Genomic DNA, 25,360 nt, shown 5'->3' with positions numbered 1-25,360 from the left:
CTCCTCTGGAACCTTGTGAACAGTGGAAATACTTTATAATTAACATGAACCCTTACTCAGCTTGCTGCAGATCTTAACACATAATATAATGGTGGCTTTTAGTAAAGGACCCAGTTATTTGTATTTTCACATCTTATAGCCGGTCATTACTATTATCAATCTTAAAATTGAAGTTAAGAGAGAAATGATACCAATGCGGGTAATTAAGTTTGCAATAAATTAATTGTTTCAGTGACTATGTGAGATTTACACTGTAGAGATAGTTTTTCTAAACTAAAGCATATAATATTTGCAAACGATTGCTGGATGGATGCAACATAAGTATTGAATTTCTTCCAGCGAGATCTAAGAGATCAGGAATCTTCTAGAAAAGATGGTTTAGTGACGTCATTAATAACATCAGCCGCAGCTGCTCACCCGTGTCGCAATGCGGTGGCTCGTCCTTGTTGTTCCACCGAAGATCCGTCAGACCCTTGATGCGCAGTTCTTCGGCCGTCTTTAGCAGGCTCGCCAGCTGGGACTGCAACACCAGATACAATTGCGTTACACGTAAGCTACCGAAACGACTGTACCGCGCCTTAGGAGAGAGCAGCGGTGTGGGGAACGAGGAAATTACCGAACGAAGTTATATGGCCAATACTTCCCTCCGTCGCCGCCCATACCTTAGACGGTTTCAATAGCACTATAACAACAATGTCATAAACTAAGAGGAGGCCACAGTAAAAAATAGCAGTTTCTCTGTTTCTATAATACAACCTTCGAGAAAGGTGAAGAGACTTTGTCTCCGTATTTATTTATTTATTTACTTTATTGGAGATAAACAGTAACAAAAAGTAGTAAGAAAGTACAAAATAGAAGCATAGACATATAAAATTAGTTACAATTGCTACTTTATAACTATCTCACTGAAAACATTTAATGCCGAACAAGTAAAAACCATGAATAAACAGGGGTCAAAGACTATGGTTTATAAACTTATATTATGTTTGTTTATATATCTGTATAATATCTATATCTTTTTCAAGGAAAATCGGTGATGTAATACATATGATTACTAGTGTTGATATAGTAATCCCCTTTACACATAAAATTTATTGTAATAAATCTTTCTCATAACGCTTAATTATCATCAGTCCACCTAATGGGGGGCATCACCCAATCACAGCGAATTTTAAATAAATATATTCCTTTTTTAAAAAAAGCCGGGTGTGTATAAGTGTAAGTAGGGCACCGACGTGGTGGACGCTCATCTCGCCGGTGTACATGTAGTCGAGCAACGCGCGCAGGTGCCGCGGCTCCGCGCCGTCGATGACCAGCACGGGCTCGCCATGGGCCTCGTGGGCGCCCAGCAGTGCGCCCAGCAGCTCCGAGCACGCCGCTAGCACCACCCTGCAACACCACCACAATCACTTCAGCTGTATACCAGATCAGTTGGAAGTGGCTTGCATCCATCATCTTCCAACATAACTTATATAAAAAAAAAAAACAATTTTTATGAGTTAAAACGACTCAATGTATTTCCAAATATATTGTGTTTTAAAGTGTAATAAAGTCACCATCAACGTTTTAACAAAACCTAATGTGACAAGAGTAGGGAAGAAAATACGAAAATATATGTAACATATATACGTTCATATACATGTGTAACATTTATCGGCTGTTTATTCTTATTAGCATCGATACTGATGGATATTGCCCGTTGGCCTTACATTCAAGGGAGATTTTTAAGTTTTTTGGTCACAGGAAAAAGCTGTAATAATTTACAAAAGCTCTTGATCTCTGGACCAGGTAGATAAACGTTGACCAGGAAACCGCAGCTTCTTGCGCTGGTCAGATTAGATGCCAACTACGTTCTACACTACAGGAGCTGAAGCATACTGCCGCAGACAAATGGTGTTACATAGTTCACCAAAAACTGTACAAAAAAGAGGCACGATCCTCAGTAGTGAGGAACATGACCTGGGAAGGAAGAGTCTTGTTTTGATAGAACAAATACTATTGTTTAATGGAATCAGGCGTTACCTCGCGGAAATCCATCCTAAGTAAGAAAAGGACCAATATTTAGCCAATTCCGCACATGCAGTGGTAGTCGTGCAATAAAATGCCATTAGATAGATAGTAGTTGACTCTGTGTTTGGCACTAATCGGTGTAACATAACTCCTGAAGATGCCCCGTGGAGGGGTGAAACAAGTGTTGAGTGATTTGGCGGTGGCGGTTGTGTGATTCGCATTGTTTGCCGCATACGCATTTATCAGCGGGCTGGCGGGCGATGCACTTTGTTGCACGACTACCACTGCATGTGCGGAAGTGGCTAAATATTGGTCCTTTTCTTAAACACTAATGTATTTTAATGCCGCTTTTAATGTTGTTGTCACGTGCACCTTGGACGCTGTTCGCTTCATTTAAGCTGCAATCAAAACTAAAATTTATATTAACCGTCCATCGCTAGGTGTAAGACGATAGATAAAGGTAATAAAACACTAGTGTGATTTTAATTTTAATGTCCACATAATGTTATCTATATAGCTTGTTGCTTCTGACGGTTTATGGTATGATTATGGCGAGCAGCACAGAGAAGCGACGTACATAACACACGTTTTACGATCAACCCATCGAATGTTCTAGCCGTTAACCTTCAGTTAATATGTTTCCGTGGGACGTCGTTAAACATTGGTACCATAGATGGGCTATAACGATATCATTTGGGAGTGAGTTCGATCTCACAGATACGGGATGATAGGTTAGGCCGGTGATTCCCAAAGTGGTCTATATCGACCCCTAGGGGTCTATGACAACCTGCAAGGGGTCTACGTCAGCGAAAAAAATTTGGGGTCCATGAAATGAAAATGGAGTTCCATGATAGTGGATCTCAACACATACACTGATAGTACCTATTTACTTACATCATACTATCTTATAATATCAAAACATTTACATTATTTATAAAAGTACCTATGAAGTAAAAAAATATTAATACGTTACGTATATTTTACATAACAGATACAAAATTTTATTTTGAGTAGTTTTAATTTAAATTCAATTAATAAATGTTTTAATTAACATGTGTTTTTACTTTAAGTTTTTAACACTAAACTTCACTACAGTTAGAAATTTACAGGAAATCAATATCAGGTAAGTAGGGGGTCTACCCAACACGGAAAAACATGGCAAGGGGTCTACGACACAAAAAAGTTTGGGGAACTCTGGGTTAGGCAATAAAAATTGTTAAGAATATAATTTTTTTTACGCTGATGTTCAATAAGAGACAGGTTGTTTTAATTTAATCAGTTTCGTCTGTAATTCACTGTTCCGGCGATGGTGTTTTATCGTTATGACTAGATGAATAGAGGATATTACTATTCGGAAGGTTAGTGCAATAAATTAAAGTTCCTACGCATTTTAAATGAAAAGTCGAGATAGATTTTCCAAAGTATACCTGTGATATGTAATATTATGTACTCTCGGATTGAAAACACTTAATCTTTGCATCCGCCACCCACTTTTGAATGAATAACTTATATTAATATAGTAAGAAAATGTTTTTTCGAAAAATTAATTATTGATACTAAACATGCTACAACGGGTCAAACAACAAATTATCAACATTTGCTTTGAAAATGCTAGTAAATGTCTTATTGCTTTTATCATTTGACTTCATTACTTTTTCTTACTAATTACTCTACGGCTTTCATACTATCTTTTTATTTTGTTTATTTTAGGTAATACTTGTCGTATATCGTATATCTATTTCAAACATTATAGCACGAAACAAAGTCGGGTCATTTGACCAGCTATGGTATCTAAGTACCTAGTAAGTGTTGGTATGATAAAGGTAAATGAACACCAAGACTGTTAAAAAATACTTTTAAATTTCTCTCGCAGTACCTTAAAATTCACTGGTGCAGTAAACCATATATATCTATAATTTTTATGTTAAAGCGTAAGAGTTAAACTAGTGTCGAGTCCACTTTCGAATTGCCCCCGTGTGGGGCCCGCTATGGAAAAGATTGCGCTACACCCTTGTCTAGGCTACATAAATTTTAAGTAACACCATTACAGCAACTGTGTACAAGTATACGATTTATAAAAAAAACTCCCCGTTTAATGTCGCCGAATTATCGCGCTAAATAAAATACATAAAAATGTAATATAAAAATCTTACTACAGTGAAAAGGGTTTTTAATTATTTATACACTGTTTAAATTAATTCCTTTAATTCGTGTATTAAGGCTGTTTGTGAAAGCGATCACTAAAACGAGAAGCTGAACCAGCTGTTCTCGCACGAAGGCACTTTTGAACTCGATGCCAGGTAGTCGATAGAGGTCCGCTACAATGCATTTGCTTCCGCTACCAAAACCGTCACCACGACTAGTCGGCAGCGTTTTCCCACAACCTTGACTATGTTGTTGTTCTCTCGTGAACTTTTCTGCCACAACGGCTCTCGATAGCATGAGCGATATGCCCTGCCCATGCTACTTCAGATGAGCAACTCTTCAAACTACCTGTATGATTTTTGTTCTAATAGGAGACAGAGAGTTCTCACCTATGCGCCCGGAGGGACACGCCCCGTATGTTTTCTGGCTCCACGGTGTCCTTGTTGGGCACTTGCGTCGCAAAACTTGGCGAACAGTACAGCGTCACGTCGCAGAAGCGCTCTGAAACATTATAATATTTCTTTTTAATTTAATGCCGTTATTTAAAATTTTCAGAAAGTCATTGTCGAAAAGACCTAGTGACGTGCATTACTCTCATTATGAATGTTTCTGAGTCACAGAGAATCAGACCAGATGGAGGAACAAAGCTAGATAAGATCACGATTTAGATCACAACCAGATACAGAAGGATTGGAAATAAAGTAACAGTGATACACCGAAAGCGATCGTCTACAAACATATATTTCAATGCAGGTGGTTAGGAACGAGGAGATCAGTAGGCGAAGGAAAGTGACCGACGTAGCCCAGCGGGTTGGCAACTTGAAGTGGGTAGGCCACATAGCGCGCAGAACAGATGACCGCTGGAGCCATATGGTTCTGGAGTGAAGACCACGGGACTTGGCGTAGAACGTTCACCAACAAGCTTGGATCCTTGGACGACTCTAGACGCAGACCGTTTCCAACCGGTACAATTACATATGTATGGTGGAGGTCCATGTCCAACAGTGGACGTGTTGCGGCTGAAATGATGATGATAGGTGTCATCAAAGTGACATTCTTCAGCTTACACACACAAGACAACAAGAGTAAGTTTTTACTGGGAGAAGTATAGGAAGATACTCAAGCAAAACCACAATATATTATGATCGGAGGTTGCGGTCGCTTTCAATTGACTGCGAATTTTTTTTATATGTTGTTTATTGTGTACTACAATACGGTGCATATTTGTAAGTATTTATTTAAAACCACGTGGATTAAATCCGATTTTACAACTGGATCATTGTTTTTCACGTTTTCAAATCTTCACTTTCTGTTACTACCTTTCATACGTGTTTTCGATTCGGGTGCATCTTGTACCGAATAGTAAAATTCCGTTGGTCCCATTAAATCACATGGTAAAATAAATCGGAGGCCAAATAATTTATGTGCACCGATTAATTACTGTAATGTCCGATATTATCACGATGGAATTAAAACGATGCTTGTTATCTATGTTACAGAACATAATTTGAATGCACGGAGATGTTAATGAGATGGCCTCGGCATCTGAGAGTCTGACCGCGACATTTATTATACAGGGTGTAACACGATCGACGGATCAAACGTAGTACAGGGTGGGTATTTCACTCTCATGTATAATAGATAAAATAATAAAAAACTTTTAACAGAACTCTTACTGATCGTAAACTTATTATTTTAATTTTGTGTCTATTCTGTTTCTGACTACTTTGCTTCGCAGCACTACAACAACACGTCTTTTTAATAAAGTTTAATAGAGATTTATACATATACCTTATCAGATATAGCATCAATGAAATTAAAATAATCAAGCGACATCACTGCCAAGGATTATTATAATTTAATTAATTATAAATATTTATTATTTGTTTATATATGTTCGTTTATACGTATGTTCAACAATTTTCTATGTTACGGCTGAAATTTGATAATTTGTGATTTATTTAAAGAGAACTTGTAACAATGTAACGTAACTGTTACGGTGTAATAATAAAATAATAAACCAAATTATTTTTCGTGTACTACCGCTTAAATTACCATTTTTAGTCACGCTATCGTAGACCCCCTTCGAGCCTCCTGTAGTCCCATGGGAATCCACATGCACAAGCTGAGAACCTTTGAATTAGACTCTCAGGGCTTTAAGTAAAATTTTATCTGTGCGGAACCAATGAACTGGTTTGTAGTCAAGGGACCACCGGTCACGAAATAATTTCGATAATGTCTTATCTAACAGGCCTAACGGTGGACAAAATAACTCGCAGCGAGTTGCATTCCTTCAACCTATAGGAATCACGTTCTAAACAAACTGGCATCTACTGCGATAAAAAAACACCAGCATTATAATGCGAATTTCAGTGACTGATTTTGTACGCCAAAACTAATGCTAAAATTCTTGTTTTAATGGCTGTCAAATACAAATTAAGTAGCTCGTCTCGAATTTGACAGTATAATATAATTAATAGTATATTTTTTATATGGCACCCCCTTTTTGTGGCCGTCTCGTTCCCCTATCAATAAGCTATAACAGAAAGTATTTTTAGCAATGAGATTTTTCATCATACATATTTTTTATTCTCATCTCTTGTCCTTAACAATCTTTACGATTAAATACTCTTTCAATCTTTTTCGTGCATTCTCTATCCTATTATTCACAGTCCTTACACAGATCGCCCCTCTTTCTTCGCTACATTCTTTGATGTCACGTATGTTTACAACTTGTTTCTATACTTATTTCTACTTGTGTTTATTTTAATTTTTAATTAATTATTACATTGTTTAGCGTTCCGCTTCACCGATCTTATTATTAAATTTTATTTTTATTATTTACCTTCTACAGAGCATTTACTAAAAGCAACAATGTATTATACATCACGTGGCATTAATAACAACAATAATGTATTCGAAATAAGAGAATTGTGACTCAACCTTGTTATGCACCTCAGCCACGCCCCTTGATCAATTAGATCGAAATAAATTAGAAAGCCTTGTTCACATTGACCAGTTGAAGTAAGCCTGTCCGAAGACCGGACGAGTGTTTTGTCAATAATAAAAACAATTACCTCACGAGTCATCGACTATACTGTATCAATAATAAAATTTTGGGAATTGTTTATCTATTTAATGGAATGACTCTGTGTTTGGCATTAATCGGTGTAACATAACTCCTGAAGATGCCCCGTGGAGGGGTGAAATATGTGTTGAGTGATTTAACTTTTAATAAGGCCGTTTGTTCACCTAGTGGGCAAACGTCTTACGCTGTTCTCCACTTTAAGTACTCAGCGGCCATCTTTATTCAATTAAAAAAATAATTGTTTATCAATAATCGTTTTATTTATTTAATCGACGGACATAAATATTTTTTTCTTTATACAATTTCCATTAAGATTAGTAAAATATGAGATAATTAAAGTGCATTTAAATTTTTTACGATGGAACAAAAATCACCATAAATATTATCATATCGGCGTGATTACGTGGATAGTCGTAAAACTAATCCAGTCGTCCCTCGCTTTTATTGAGACCCATCCGTGTTAAACGATGTCAAATACTTAACCCTTCAAATGCCGCCATTTGGTGCGAATGCATTATTTCTTGATTATAAGCCAAATAATCTAATTGTGTTACTGTTCAGGCCTTCAAACCTGAAATCCTCGTTCGACCTTCATCATCGCCATTATCACTTCAGCCACAGGACGTTCACCGCAGGACATGGGTCTTCACCAAAGATTTCCCATAGGACGCTGCAAGCGGACTGCTTTTAGCTTCATCCGACTACCGTAGTTGGATTGTTTTATAATCATCATTATACCATTAGAGGTATCTATCGCTATATGGTATACATGATGTTTGTATTTAAAATACAAATGTATTTATTGCACGGCCAATTTAATATTTTTGTTCCTCTATTCAGCCGATAGACACTCACGGCAGGGCATTGGTCATCTGCCCAAATTCATCGACCTCCCGCGAACTTACCTATGTCCTCGGTCCACTTTGATGGTAGCCCTTTACCCACGATGGATTGTTTAGTCGACAAATTTTCCACAGATATCAATATGGCGAAAAACCACATCATACCGCTGTTTTTTAGGTTATCGACAACAATAGTGACGCATGTACGAGTATTTAATGGAATCAGGCGTTACCTTGCGGAAGTCCATCCTAAGTAAGAAAAGGACCAGTGCCAAACACAGAGTGTCACTAATCGGTGTAACATAACTCCTGAAGATGCCCCGTGGAGGGATGAAACATGTGTTGAGTGAATCAACGGTGGCCAGTTGTGTAATTCGCATTGTTTGCCGCATACGCATTTATCAGCGGGCTGGCGGGAGGTGCACTTTGTTGCACGACTACCACTGCATGTGAGGAAGTGGCTAAATATTGGTCCTTTTCTTACTTAGCATGTACGAGTGTTGAAACTATGCTAGGCAATACAACTATGAGTTAACCTCCTCAAGAATAAATGTACTGCAGAATCTTTTGTTGAGCTGATCCGGCATATTGTCTTAAATCTCAAGGCATTTAACGGTCTGTAACGCTTGGGAAGCTTCAATGAAAATAATGTAGAAATGAATGTATAGTTTAGTAAGTCATAAATTATATTTTTTACATATATAAATTTAACTGTATTAAGTAATGAAACGTCGTGAATCGCAGCTGGCAGAAGAAAGAACCGAATTGAATTTCAACTGTCTGCGCTTTTTAAACGCGAAAAAATCACACCGTAACGAAAAGATCCGAGTGATACAAATGAGAATTAATAGTAATAATAAAAAAATCGTAATGAAATAAAAAAAAATGTACATAGTATATATGGCACGTAAGCACCCACGCACGAGACAGCAGCTTAGAGGTTGGAATTACCCCAACAATGCATAAGTCATTAAAAATATATAAATGTAAAGTTACTTGTAAAACTTGGCTGTTTTCATTTATTACTTCTTACTACCTGTGGCACTACAACCCTTTGTGTGTCTTGACTTCCTCCGTTTATTAAGTTTATAGAAGAATTGGCAAAAAAATATTCTAGTTAATTTGCTCGTATTACTGCGTACAAACAATAGCGCGATGCAAAATACATTCAGCGCCATCTAGTATGGAATTGAGGAACTTGCATTTATTTTCTCATTTAATTCAGTTTTCCAAATGGGCCACTTGGCGTCTTCCGCTACATTTGCCCGTCTTCACTTTAGAACTATCTATTTTGCGCGACATGCAGCGTGCTATTATATGCAAAATAATGTTTGTAAATTATTAATTGAAATACAAATGAACATTAGCACAAGATTAAATTATTTAAAATAATATTTCTTAGCATATTATCAGTAAAAAAGCCATTACGCCCTAATGTGTCGTCACCCTAAATATTTCCCACGGCGACGCGCGGGATCCTGTTTATTTATATTTTCCAATCGACACCGATAAACCGAAGTCGTAAACGCTAATTATGCTCATTGTTTGTTTATTTCGTGGGAATTCTTTCGGACGAGAACCCTTCTGTCTTACGAGCCCATGACAGGGTGCGATGTCCTCGATTCATTTATATTGTATTGTCTTACATTTACAATAAATGTCATCATCTACCAGCAGTGGGTTTGTATCATAGATTTTATTTGTAGTTACACCAAGAAAACTCTACTAATGTACGGTAGAGAGTTATTACATTGTTTTTTTTATTTATTCGATAGTTCATAAAAAAAATTAATCTTTTCATTTTAACTTAATATTATGGACATTTAACTAGGTTTATTCATTACTTTTATTATCACGTGTTTACGTTTGCCAGTATCTTCTTCCTCATCTTCTGCCAGCGTTAAATTTTTAGTAATGATAGCCAGGTGGTAGCTGAACAAGCCGAAGTTCGACCCACCTTGTGCGCCTTTGATACGCAATGTACTGAGTGACATAAGCCGAAGTCCTAGGAAACCTCCTCAAGTGCCATCTAAATTCTCGGCGGCCTTCCAACGCAGTGGAAAAGCAAATGGTGCTCGCCCGGAAATGTAAGTCCACAAGGAAGCAGCTTCGTAATTCGGTAAGCCTATCTCAAATCTAACTGTGTTAATAAATTAAGCAAAGTATCAATTTAAAGGCATCGAAACGACGTTTCGTCATTCATTTTATGTTATTTTTATCATTTTATCAAACATTTACTGATTATATCGTCCAGTATATCGTAAATTACCGGCATAATGCAAAGGACTAAGAAATGTGCCAGGAAGAAGACTTGACTTTCATCTGGCTGCCTCCATTTGTGGTTTAGAGATTTCTTAGACTAGAAATTTTATCGTGCAGTATCTTCGTTTTAAAGTAAAGACATAAATCACGACATTTTGTGACGTCTTTCATGTTTTTTTTCTAGCAGGATGTATATCAGCGATTCCCAACCTTTTTTATGTCATGCCCCACCTTGGTCTTTCTAAAATTCTCACGACCCACCTATGTAACATGCATAACTTTATATTAAAGCTAAAAGCTAAAAGATTAAACACCTGACGAGTCCATTTTTGAATCACTCCCCTTGACAATCAAAGTTGCCACTTGTGGGACTAACACTGATCCATATTCCAGAGACATTAGCGTTCGTGCCTTTGTTTTTACAATTACGTATAATATTACATACATTGTGAACTATTATTAAGTAAGTTGAAGTCGTCTAATCATCATGATTATATTTATAAAATCATTGGTGTCTTGTTAGTTTTTAACGACGCCCTATCAAAGTCCATTTTTTAAAAATACGGTTTGTGCGATCACTTCCTCACACCTATTCCGCATTGCCAACATTCAGTTGTATTGTGCGCTAGTATCTGAGATGATTATTATTATTCTTGCGATCGCATATTGAGACATCGTGGTTAGTCAGTCCGCCGACAACATTCACGGATTGACGAACTGCTCGTTCTCTTTCTCCTCTGCCCACTCCCTCCCTTCAACCATTCCCAAGGCGCGGTGCAGCGGATACGGTAACACTAGGGGAATAACACTACTTATTTACCGTTTTCTATTCTGAAACCATTTTTCCCTAGCTAAGCTGTAGAGGTAGTTTTTTTTGGGACATATTGTTCAATTTGTTCAATATATTAAAAGATCCTGAAAATAATGTCGCTTTCTTAAGTTAAATTCACACGACTACATTTTTAACAAGTTTTTATTTCTAATCAACAATATATTCGCCTTCGATATTAATAAGCTTTTGCCATCTAGCATACAAAGTCTTCCAAGTACGCAATTAGCAACCAAAAGACAATCAAAAATCAACATGCGTAGAAACGTCTTTACTTGTTGGTCCCACCAATACAATAACTTGAATACAATATTTAAAAAAAATAAGTTTAATTTAAATAAATGATATTCCAATAAACGTAACAAGTCATTAAAAATATGAATAATAATGCTCAAATACAGACGGCTGTATAAAAACGCAGATAACATTTTATCTGCAGATCAGATTTAATTTAAGAAATTTTAATTTGATTCCACTAACTCGAGGCTCGGGCGGTAACGGCGACTGATAACAAATGCATTATATACGTGCACGTATTAACGGTCTGACAAAACGTAGCGGAATATATCGATTGTTTCATCGATGCGAATTTTTGTTCATCTGGTGTAACAAAATTAAGTCAAGTAAGTTATATGATGCATAAAACCGCTTAAAGTAGCTTAAGAGGGGTCTCTATTTGGTTGTAAGGTGTCCGGTGGAGTTTCGATTCCGAAGTTTCCAATAAGTTTAACAGCAAACAAACCGCAGCCCGGGCTTACTTAGGCTATAGTTGTTGCCTTATAATGCTCCTAAAGCTGGAATGCAAGCATAATAACGTCTCAAACCTTTTTTTTTGTTTCGGTGGGGGAAATCTTCTGGTATTCAAGATACCCTGCCTCTGGGGGGGAGGACAGGGGTATGTGGGATTCCTACCCACTAAAACCCCCCCGGTGGTCGCCCTCTGCGCTAAACGGGGGACCGCGGTATCTCCCGGTCAGGGATCGCCACGCGGTCGTCCCTCGCGCTGTGCTATTTTTCGATAGCCCGTCCCGGGGTATGCATGGATACGCTACCCCCGAAACCCTCGTGGTGCTATCACGATGGTTCGAGACCACGTCGAACCATCGTCAGCCTCAGAGTCGCCGAAGCTAGTGGGAGTTTAGGGCCCCCACCCTAAACTCCCGCGAACGTCTCTAACCTAACTTAACCTAACCACTAGCGATACAAATTAGAACTAATAAAAAAGTCCCATAATATTCAAAATCTTAAAACACGAGCTCGATACTCCAACAGTTGGAACACAAGTTTGTCTAGTTTTTTTCCTGTGAACACTTCCACATGCTTTCTAAACAGTCGTTAAAGCAATTCATTCAAAGTTGTATTTTCACTTAAAAATCCATTACACTATAGTATGAAGTTTTGGTGGTTTGGAGGATTTTTGCAATTATTGCATTATTCCGAAGTTACACAGGTGTTTCAATAAACAATTGCTTACTTCAGATAGTAAACATGTGCCTACAAAGTAATCACTTATTTAATAGAGACTGGAGAAAGTCACAACAAGTTCATCCTAATATCTTGTGGTTACTTTGTGTACATTCCTATTCATCTTTTATTTGTTACTGTTCATATATATCTGCACAAGAATTACAAATATATGCCAAAGCGGTGTAGGTACAAAATAATTTAAATAGTTGAAATAAGTAAATATCGTAAAAGAGAAAGAAAATTAAAAATCAAAAAGAGAATTTTGATTCAATTGAAAAGAACCTGGTAAGATACTCGATGGTTACATTTTAAACCCTTACGAAAATCACGAAAATCACCATTATACTATTGCCATATTTATCTCTAATGTGATCTTTAATATAGTAATAAGTCTACTGATCCATCTTGCTTTAACATATGCTTAGAATTTTAACGCAGATATATTTAATAATGCTTCAGAGGTAAGTGTATACCTTGTCACAAAAAGGAAATTTGGTGTTACAAGCTCATTTTTTTCTTGCATCAAAAATGATTGATACAATGAAATAAAAAAATAAAATTGTCTGACATTTCAGAAATGGCGTTAGGGGGCTGTTCCTAGCCAGCGAGACGGTCTCACCTTTCTCGAGCAGCTGCGCGAACATGTTCTGCACGTTCGTGTGGTGGTGCTTCCATCGCAAGCAGTACTGCTGCGGCACCATCTTGGCAGCCCCACCACGGCACTCCAACGAAAACGTTCTAGAACTTTGGTATCATCAGGTGGAAGTGGTTGCGCTGAGGTGAAGGACGGTTGCGTGGAGCCTGGAATGTATTTCAGTGATCTGCTGTACCTGAAACAAGTGGGATAAACATTAGATGAACTGTTACATCCAACTCCACCACTCCACCACTCTGCGCTTAGTCCCTCGTCAATCCAACGCACCCTGTCGAGTTTCCATCCATCCTCCACACTAAACGGTTGTCATTTTATTTACAATTAATTTATTTATTCAAAGCCTTTTCCTAAAATTTAGAAAAGGCAAAAAGATAAAAGGCTTCTTAAAGGAGACTCATAACAGAACGGTACGGTTGATAAACGCAAGCTTCTAGGTGGATTGGGGATTTCGCACACATGCCAAACTCGTGGGAGGTATACCCGCGCCTCGACTACCGCCCCTTTTTTAAACGGTTTTATTTAGTTCGACCCGTACGGAATTTATTTGGGTCAAAATTAGAAATTGAAATTTAAGTACCTTCCCGTTGTCAGATTGATCTGAAATTTGGTACACACATTTAATTTAGATGACAATACAATACAATAAAATCAATAACAGTATAAATCTAAGATGGCTGCCGATACAAAATGGCGGATTACATATTTTTCCTTAACCCCCTCAACATGAGTATCAAATGAAAGGGCTACACTAGTAAAACACGATGATTATGTCAAAATTTAAAATTCAAGATGGACGCCGTTCCAATATGGCGGACTAGATACATATTTTTCCACAACCACCACAATATGTTTATGAAAAAACCGTTTAACTTAAAAGTTTATTAAATGTATTTATTACCACTGGAGAACCACTATTAAACAATTATAATTTACGGTTACAATATAGCTTATAACTAAGTTACTGATTGTATTCTATGTATGTATATTTCGAACGAATTCGTAAGTGTTTGAGATATAGTTTCAAGATGCCAAAGATAAGCCAAACAAAACGAAGCCTAAACCCTAAAGAGAAATGGGCGTACTGCATTTCACGTTGATTTTACATGCAATGATGCATATATAATCATGGGTGTATTTCGAAAAACAATAAATAAATTATAAGTCGAATTTAAAATTCAATATTCAACGTCAACTCTCGTTTAAGAGAAACGTCAGAGCATCGATTAAATTTGGGAATAGCAGTTAGCAGTAAATGTGAGTTTTATCGCCGGCGAGTCGCTGCGTGATACTTAAACAGCAATAAGTTTATTATTTCAACGCAGTCTGCGCGGCCATACGAGTTTATATTTCCGGTGCGATATTGTCCGTCTGTTTGTTTATATTATTCCTATATACATATAGGTCATCACATCACATGTTATATATGTGTGTTATATATATATATATATATATATATATATGTGTGTATGTGCGTGTGTGCAGGTGTGGTTTAGATTATATTTTAGTTAAGCATATTTTTGATTATGGTAATTTTTGGTTGAAGATGACAAGAGAACCTTGTGAGAAATGAGATTTGCTTAGAATTTTGTTTTCTAATCACATCCCACATACATATAAATATAAAATTGCTAAGTGTTGAAATTGATATAATATAGTAGATTCACATTTTATAAATACCTACTCGTTACAAAATTACATTTAATCATTCGTAATAATTTTATAAGGTAGGGTAGTTTTATTTTTCTTAAATGGCAACACTACTTGACCCCGTCACTCTTTTGTGATAACTTCCGGTAAAAGAATTGAGAGTGGTGGGGTTGAACAGCGTTTTGATTATTGAGTCAGGAGCTCAGTCAGTCATTCGATAACCATCGAGGTGATAAGTTGTCTAGTGGAAACTATGCTACTTGGCCTTGATAATAGTGTGAAAAGTGGAATAACAGTATTTACTTTACAGTGAATTGGATTTTTTCTGATACATTAATCAATTTTATATTTTGATGGTTAATAATGATGTGAGGCACTCTCCTCACAGGGCGGCAATTTGATAATTAAGAGGGCAATTCGAAATGGACTCCGCCGATAGTTTAACCTTTAAATTTCAACATAAGTATTTATTTTACATAGGGGGTCGTAAGAATTTTAGGCAGGCTTAGGTGCATGGCACATAGAATGGGTTTATAAAAACTGTATTACACATATTAAGCTACAACGACCTAGTAATCTCAACACAGAAACATTTATTTCTTTACCCACTGCTCTTATATCTAATAAAATAAAATAAATAGAGTGTAATTAAAGATGTTCTTTATTTATTAATATAATGTCAAAATAATAAATAAGAATTGCTATATTATTTTTTTCTATTTTTTCATTGTAATATTACGTATATCATAAATAGGTGACATTTTTTGGTGTTTATATCCTTACATGTCTACTGTATATTACGACTGACAGATGCTTTAAAGTACTTAATAGTTTACATGGGAAATGAAGTTATCAACTATTTCCCACGCATTCATTTTTCTCCATAAGAACCTTCGTTATGCCTTAACGGAAATAGACAAAAAAGCTTTATTGATTTAATGAAGCCGTTCACATATTGTGGTTGGTTGGTAACACCTTTAATAATTTTTTTTTGTGGTATCACATATTTTTATATTTTCATTTTCGTCTTTCATACATCGTATGATCTTTCGTTTTTTTATTCTTGCCACAATTCTTCTGTCTTTCCCTTTCGCTCTGTAACGCCTTTCATACATCCCTCATTACTCTTTTACATTTAAACAATATACAATATTACAATATCACTTGGTCTTACATTATTTTTTTTTATATTTTTGTTGTTTACATTTTTATTAGCTTTTATTTCTATCTATTACTATACTTATTATTTGTCTACAGAGTAGGAGGAACTCTTCTTTGGTATTTTCTTCTCTTATCAGGGAGGCTATTGTTTCCTCCCTGATTTTCACACCAGACCGGCACTCGAAGTCGAACCGGAGTCCCCCGAATGCGGGACACCGGGCCACAAGGTGGATCACGGTCTGGTCCACGCCCGGTTCACAGAAGCACGAGGGGTCCTCCTTGAGCTTGAACCTGTGGAGGCACTCAGGGAACCCCCCGTGCCTCGTGAAGAGCTGGACCGTGACCGCGTCCACCTCGACACTGCGGAGCACGCGGTAGGCTGAAATGGCGTCCGCGAAAAATATCCTCGTCAACCTTTAATAATTTGATTTTATTTATATAGACATATCAACACGGCGCTGGTCAAAAATATGATTTTTAAAATACGACACGACCAAGCGATAAGCGCTTATCGACCGGTTTAAAGTTAAACAAACACATGTCAGTTAAAAAAAAATAGATCCTGTGGAATATTTGCGTGACTTACAATTATATCAACTGAATACTTCTGTGACGTCATCACAATTTTATTACTGACAGATGGTTATTGAAAAATGAACAGTGTGCGTAGAAGTGTTAGTCACCACATAAAGTTCCTGGGCAGTCGGATGAATGACGTATACAAACGTCAAGCCATCTGTACTTAAATATCTCATGTGCGTCTTGAATTTCGATAGACCCATCATCAAAACAATATGAAATATTACATAGTTTTTTTTTGTAATCGTAATTAAACATATTTTTGTAATTCTCATGCCCCCGCTATTGGGGGCCTCTCGTACCCCTAACTTTTTGGGATCCGGGACTTTATAATTTATTCTTTCAGTCTTCTTTATTTATCATTCTCTTTCACGCGTCACAATATCTTTCATTCTTTACTTTTGTCCTTCACAATATCTTTCGTTTTGCTCTTTTATACCTTCTTTCTTTCCTCGCCTTTCTTCCATCATCTTCTTACTCTAAGGTGGCTAGGTACATTTTATTTATTTTTATTCTTTAATTTTATTTTACATTTATTTTATCTTTATTTACACATTTATTTTACTTTCTTAATTCTTTATTACACATTTGTTTTTCTATTCATTATTATTAGTTAACAATTTATTTTGTGCAGAGTTTATCAAGTACCTTATTCTATACAGTTTCCTACACTTCTTTCAACCGTATCACTCGCCACCCCACGAGCGAAAGATAGGTATGATTATATAGGATGAATATAAGAATAAATAAATAAATATTCAAGTCAAATGTAATACGGTTCAATGTCATCGTAGGTAACGTTTATTATCCGTATGCACGCCAGTTATCTTGTGTAAAGCAGGACTGGACAAGTAGATAAAAGTCAAACTTTCTTTTCTAAAATATTTCGTGTCTATCTTGTTAACCTCGCTCTCCACCGTCTTACTAATCACAACAGAGGGCACTACGTGCATTCACATCATTCAATCTGATTATTCAACTTACACTTACACCTATATACATATAGATAAAAAATGGGTTTGAACAACATACCAACTTTTAACTGATCTTATTGATCGACAAATTATCGATTTATTTTTTTAATCTATTTTATTTTTGACTTTACTCTGCTTCGCAAGGTGGTATAGTTGTGGAAAAACACGGAAGAAACTCCACAACACATCTTATGAAGTTTAACAATACAGATTTATACATATACACTTTATGACAACAATGCCAAAGATTTTTATCATTTAAATGTTCGTTTGTTGAATAATAAGCTTTAGCTGTCGATCTATTTTTAATATGCGCTTTGAATTTTGTTCATGGTAGTCAAATAATGTTTTGCGTAATTTTATTAAAAAATCTAAATAGGTCATCGGTCGAAATCAAAGACTGGCCACCAACGGCCGACTAGATAGTAGTCGTGATAAAATTAATGTTTAATGGAACCAGGCGTTACTTTACGGAAGTCCATCCTAAGTAAGAAAAGGACCAATATTTAGCCACTTCCGCACATGCAGTGGTAGTCGTGCAACAAAGTGCACCGCCCGCTAGCCCGCTGATAAATACGCGTGCGGCAAACAATGCGAATTACAGAACTACCACCGTTAAATCGCTCAACACGTGTTTCAACCCTCCACGGGGCATCTTCAAGAGTTATGTTACACCGATTAGTGCCTACAGAGTTGCAAAATTAATTGTCTAGTTGGTAATGTCTGTGACGTAGATTGGTTATAGGTGTAAAATCTTTAAAGAGTATATCGCTTATTTTCTATCAATTAATCTATGGTACACATTATCTGAAAAAATCATTGTTTTTTTCAGAAATAACAATGTAATAATAATGTAGTAATAAAAAGCGTTTTACAAAATTCGGATTACTACACATTAAAATGAATTAGTGCATACACCTATCCCCCGATTTACACGGTACTTGTTTTACACGTTTTCGCTTTTACACGGTTTTCCAAATAAGTTTTTTTTTGTTTTAATAAGCGATTTTATTACCATCTCTCATAATGTAAATATTTCTGCTTCAAACATCGAATCGGCACAAACAACTTGGATTGATGAAAGTGAATTCGAACCTTCGATTCAGAAAAAAAGAATGAGAGCAATTTCTGACAGTGATAAAGGATAATAAAACACCTTTGGTTTCATTTTTTGTTCTTCTGTTTAATGTATTGTGATTAAATATAAACAAACAGTGTTTCCGTAATATATTAAATATTTCAACTTGTATTTTATTTTTATTTCTGTGTACACCTAAAAATATTGAAAAAAAAAATCAATTTTATGCATTTTATGCAAGCTTTTCGATTTACACGGTTTTGACTTGAAAATTTTATATTTTCGATTTACACATTTTTCTCAGGAACGTATCTACCGTGTAAATCGAGGGATAGGTGTACTTTGTACCGGAGGTCATTAGTCGCATTCCAATCCGGTGGACTTCGTAGATTTATTTCGTACGACCAGGTGAGTACAAAGCCCTCTCCCTCTAATGCTTGTTGAGCGATTATGAGCTTTACAACTATAATAGTACAGTAATGTAATATACAATAGTAAATAAATAAATTATGTAATATCATTTGTCAACCTAAGTACGTGGAGCTAATGGGACATTAGGATACCAAATAAAGGTATGAGAGAAAAGAGAGTATCCAGTAGAACAGACCAGTTTGTAGGAATGTGATATAACTATCAGTAAAGCGCTGTATTTTGGAAAGTGATATCGCGGTCAAAGGGTCAGTCCTTATCGCCGCATGCCAAGCGGTACCCGTGGATTTTACAAAATGAGCCAGAAAATTAAAACACTTTGCTTGATTTAAGTCATGTCTTTCAAGTGAGGCAGGGGAAGTTCACAACGCTTCGCCATCTCTACTGGTTCTAAGCTTCGTTCTTATTTGTTCCGCCTTTCAAATTTTCGTCCGCCGCCAGGATGCAGCGAAAGTCAAGCAACATAAATACATTTAAGAAACTTTTAAGTTAAACGGTTTTTTGATACCCATATTGGTTGTGGAAACATATGTACCTAGTCCGCCATATTGGAACGGCGTCCATTTTGAATTTTAAATTTTGACATAATCATCGTGTTTTACTAGTGTAGCCCTTTTGATACCCATATTGATGGGGTTAAGGAAAAATATGTAATCCGCCATTTTGTATCGGTGGCCATGTTAGATTTATAATGTTATTGATTTTATTATATTGTATTGTCATCTAAATTAAATGTGTGTACCAAATTTCAGATCAATCTGACAACGGGAAGGTGCTTAAATTACAATTTCTAATTTTGACCCAAACAAATTCCGTACGGGTCGATCTAAATAAAACCGTTTAATAAAATAAACGCGTGAAACAAATGCTCGTCGAGGCTGTATGAAGCGAAGACCAGTGGAACGACCACCTATAACTTGGACAGATGATCTTGCTACGGTAGTCGGAAGATCTAGGACTAATCTATGGGCGAGGCCCAAGTCCAGCAGTGAACGTGGTGCGGCTGAAATGATGACGACTGACTCTTCACGACTGGTGCCAACAACGAATATTAAAATAAATCCAATCGTAATTGTAAACCTTTATCTTTTTTTCAAAGGTTTGTAATATCATTATTACAAGTACATTCCGTTGTAAAACGATGACTTGTACATATTAAACATTTCGATATATTGACCAAGCATTATACAGTTAAGTGTAACCTTTTAAGAATTGCCTTATTGGACAATGACAGCATTTTGGGAAAAAATATTTAGTTACTTAAATTTGATAATAGTTTTTAATTAGACAATAAATAAATAATATATATTAATAATGGGTATGTAAGTCTGTGGATAAAATTAAATGAAAAGTAATTAAAAATTCAGTATTAAGAAATGGATAGTTTTGTGTATATCTGTTTGATTGGTGTTTCACTCAAACCGAAAAGTTTTTTTTTGCATTAAGACCGCTACCGAGCTGGCTATAGCAGTTTCCGTTGGTTCGACAAGGCAGAGTGCAATTGGCGTGTAGCCTACACCTTTTAAATATGTAGCAAAACGCGAAGGAATTTCTGAGAGCCTCAGTCTTGACTCACTTTTACCCGCTAGTATTTAATTTATTATTTAGCAATTAAATTTTTTCTGAAAATGTCAAACTGTCAAAAAAACTATCTGTCCACACCCGCCATACTCTCCGGATTTAGCAGCATGCGATTTCTGGCTCTACCCAAAATTAAAATCCTTGCCGAAAGGAAACTGTTTTGACACAATACCCGACATCGGAAGAACCTGTCGCAGATGCAGGGCTTTCAACAAGAAGCAATCAGATGTGCTTCCGATCGTGGAATCAACGTCGTGATAAATGCATCGCTAGCCAAACAAAGTAAGAATGATACTAATTTAAATTTGATATAAACATTATACTTTGTTAGCAATAAATTCCCTTAAATTTTCTTAATGAATAAAATGAAATTTTGTTTTTTTAGAACACATCCCGTTACGTGAGAGTATATTTGAACTTCATTTAAAATTAACAAAATCATGTTTTTCTGGCTCAAAGTAACCGAAAATGATAAGTTATCTCGTGCCGCGCTCGCACGCGTCTCGCTCGCACGCGTCGCTCCGTCCCGCTCCGCGTGGTACAGACATAAGTAAATATAATTATCTCTGTGACATTTGTTTGGTCTGTATCAGAGTTTATTCGTTGACAGCTGTACAAAATCGAAGTTTACAGTTCGCCTGCCCACTATTTATTTATAACATCATTCAGCAAGAAATAAAAATATAAACATTTCAGTATTAAACATTAGAAAAATAGGTATTTTTTGGAAATAATTAAAAAAAGTTATTTAAAAATTATAATGCATAACCAGTAGACAGATATTTATTTAAAATTCTTCATTATACAAGCCAGGATATATTTAAAAAGTTTCATAATAATAAACAAAAGAGCACAATGAGCGATCTTATCACACGACGCAATCTCTTACAGACAACCATAGTATGGAAACAGCAGAAATAAAAATCGAGGGTAGTTACTGTGTAAGAAACATAAATACATATGTATATAGCATTTATACTTACAATAAATAATGTATTATACACATTATAAATATCATACAATAATAAATAAAAATAAAATTGATTTGGATCGCACTTGCTTCAGAAAGAGTAAAGGAAGAGCGAAAGAAAAAGAAATGAATTAACAGATAGATAATCATAGGTCTAGTAAATAGATCCTAACCATTTTCTTAAATATAGTGAGTTAGCACGAGTTAAATTTAGCGGTAAATCATTTCACAATCGAAAGGCATGTGCGATAAATAATTTGACCATAAACGATAATATTCATATGAATTATAATTTTTCGTGCCCAGGAGGCTTCATTTGCCAAACAATTTTTGGCAAATTATAATTTGATTATAATTCGTTGGTCAAAGTTTATTCGTTTCAAACAATATTTAATTCGCAATTAGTTACGATTTCATTTCACTAACTTGTCAATCGATTTATAGAAAGTTATGGAGTCTGTCTGATTGATCACTTTAAAACAGAGTTCCCCAAACTTTTTTGTGTCGTAGACGCCTTGCCATGTTTTTCCATGTTGGGTAGACCCCCTACTGCCCTGATATTGATTTCCTGTAAATTACTAACTGTAGTGAAGTTTAGTGTTAAAAACTTAAAGTAAAAACACATGGTAATTTATAAATTTATTATTTGAATTTAAATTAAAATTACTCAAAATTAAAATTTGTATCTGTGATATAAAATATACGTAACATTAAATAAACATAATTTTTTACTTCATAGGTACTTTTATAAATAATGTAAATGTATTGATATTATAAGATACTATCAGTGTGTTGAGATCCAATATCGTGGGCCCAGTTTCATTTCATGGACCCACAATTTTTTTTCGCTGACGTAGACCACTTGCTGGTTGTCATAGACCCCTAGAGATCAATGTAGACAGCTTTGGGAATCACTGCTTTAAAATATAAACAACTAATAACGATCTACAGTTGAAATACGTGAGACTGATATATAGTTACATTTTTTGTTTCGAAGTGACATATAATTGAAAATTTCTCAGAAGCTGAATGTGTAATTAAATCATACGATAGCATCCTGGATGTAGATTTTCGTCATAGATTTCCAATAGGATCGGAGTGGAAAACAGCCTGCGCTCAATTTTAACTATTTTTTTTACCTTAAAATTATATTTTTGTATCACACGCGCAAAAACACTCGCATATTTATACTCATAAAAATAGTTTTTGATTAATGTCAGATGGGCTGCGTTCGGAGAACTCCGAACCGTCTCGTTCGAAATAAATTTTCAAAAAAGGTTCAAAAAAGACATACGGATCAGAGACGTAGTTATTTGCTATGGACCTCGTAAAAAGGTTCAAGATCACCCAGATATCAAACGTGAAGGCTATGCTTGAAGTTTCGCTGCGATATCGAGACAAATATGAGGAGATCCGCAAAAGAACCAAAGTAACAGATTTTTAACGGAGAGAGCACAGTGAACACAGAGCGAGTTTCACACTCTGTTTTTGGCACTAATCGGTGTAACATAACTCCCGAAGATGCCCCGTGGAGAGGTGAAACACGTGTTGAGTAATTTGACGGTGGTAGTTGTGTAATTCGCATTGTTTGCCGCATACGCATTTATCAGCGGACTGGCGGGTGGTGCACTTTGTTGCACGACTACCACTGCATGTGCGGAAGTGGCTAAATATTGGTCGGTCCTTTTCTTACAAAGTAACAGATGTAGCTCGGAGAATTGCTAGTCTTACGTCGTTGTGTAGCGATACACATCGCCGTGCAGGTGACAACCGTTTGCGTGGAAATCTTTACAAATGGTGACTACGAGTCGGTAGATGTGGCGTGGGTGGCATCCACTAGATGGACCAATGATATAATCAAGGGTCACATAGATGGGGGTGGGGGGGGGGGGCAGAGTCCTTCCTAAAAAATCGCCACTAGAGACAGTGGTCGCTATTAGAGAACTTTTTTTTTTTGTTTAGCACGGATTTCGGATCCGCGAGCTAATAAAGCTCGACTCCGATGAAGCTGTAAAAGCCAAAACGGCTAACTGCGCCCATCAACATTCGAATATAGAACCTTTTGGGTCCGTTACACAAGCGATGTGTCCGCGCACTGTCCATTTCTTCCAGGTACGTCGGTGATCATGGTTCTCCTGTCAAACTACGTCTGATTCCATTGCTCTGTGGTTAACCTTGAACCTTCACGTAAGTCACCTAAATGACTCTCATTAAACTTATCATTGCGTAGTTCATTTACAAAGAGTTAAATATGCACTGACTTATCAATACCTTCCTTGTACGCTCCGACTAGCGAGCTCTGTATTTGACCCAATTACTGTATCGATAACAGAGCGTCGACGAATTCCTGCGGCAGACGTTCTGGGTGAGACAGTCCTTTCTTACGTCACACCGTGTTGGTTACTAACACTTCCTCCTACAGTTGAAATATAAGTCTTATTTTAAATACAGTACGGGTCATAATCCATCATTCAGGTTCAGCGCTATGATACATATTGAAATTTGAGTACATTTGACACGGATAGGATACATTTATCTAAATTACATATTTAATCACCTAAATGTTAAATGGGAACAAAAAAGTAATAAATAATCAAAAGTTACTCGCTTAAATCTAATATATAAAATTCTCGTGTCACGGTGTTCAAACTTGAACTCCTCCGAAACGGCTTGACCGATTTTTACCAAATTTTACATGCGTATTCAGTAGGTCTGAGAATCGGCTACTATCTATTTTCCATACCCCTAAGTGATAAGGGTGGTCCACCCCTAAATTTTATTTTTAATTTTTTAGACAATTTTTTTGGTTTTTATTTTATTATGATACAGCATACAAAAATATATACAAACCTAAATTTTCACCCCTCTACGATCAACCCTTATCTTACATTTGTTAATTAAAAACTTTAATTTCTTTTGCAAAACAACGTCTGCGGGATCAGCTAGTATTATATAAAACTATATCGTCACCTACTTATTTAACTATGTTAAAATAAATAATAAAGTTTCAACTAAATATTTTACTGTCTATCTATTAAAATATATTATCAATAAGTACTGACTATATTCGATTGGTAGCCGTTCTGGCTCTTACAACTTCTTCACACTAAGGTTTCCTAAATCTGCGAGCCTTTAGTCTTAAAAAAAATCTACGTCAGATGCTATAAGTACAAATTATTTAATTATACTTTTACTCATTTATTTATTTACTTTATTGGAGATACAGTAACAAAAGGCAGTTAGAAAGTACAAACATAAAAGCTTGGAAATATAAAATTAATTACAGTTGTTACCTTATAACTATCTCACTGAGAACATATAATTATTTATAGTCAAACAATGAAAAAACAAAAATAAGAACATTACTAAACAGGGATCAAAGACTATGGTTTATACATTTATATTATGTTTGTTTATATATTTATATTATGGTTTAAATTGCATTGTATGTACTCAATAATTTGGAACGAAATTGTTTTTTAAAAGATACGAGATATAATATGTAAACATACAGAGGTCACAATACATATGCAGCAAGCAACATGTTTTATATTACGTACAATACAGAAAAAGGACAAGACAACACAATATTTTAAATCGGATGTCCTGGGAGCCGCACGCGTTCATCAGAATGGTCCTGACG

General features: G+C 35.9%; 1 protein-coding gene across 2 annotated transcripts in view; it reads right to left on the bottom strand.

The window, feature by feature from the left end:
• LOC137926253 (uncharacterized) overlaps positions 1-25,360 on the bottom strand; it is a 137,841-nt gene that overhangs the window by 35,499 nt on the left and 76,982 nt on the right. For both annotated transcript variants that reach the window (XM_068769840.1, XM_068769839.1), the window contains exons 2-5: positions 13,263-13,473; positions 4,545-4,656; positions 1,236-1,389; positions 418-520 (exon numbers count right to left, since the gene is read on the bottom strand). In XM_068769840.1, coding sequence (XP_068625941.1) covers positions 418-520; positions 1,236-1,389; positions 4,545-4,656; positions 13,263-13,344 — 451 coding nt within the window. In that variant the 5' untranslated portion in view covers positions 13,345-13,473. The remainder of the gene's footprint in view (positions 1-417; positions 521-1,235; positions 1,390-4,544; positions 4,657-13,262; positions 13,474-25,360) is intronic.

The sequence above is a fragment of the Battus philenor genome, unplaced genomic scaffold (assembly GCF_028537555.1).
Source record: "Battus philenor isolate CCGP_79_NKW_IND1 unplaced genomic scaffold, ilBatPhil1.0.hap1 SCAF_29, whole genome shotgun sequence".
Classification (NCBI taxonomy): domain Eukaryota; kingdom Metazoa; phylum Arthropoda; class Insecta; order Lepidoptera; family Papilionidae; genus Battus; species Battus philenor.
The sequence above is the reverse complement of the archived record's forward strand: the minus strand, read 5'-3'. Positions and strand labels throughout refer to the sequence as shown.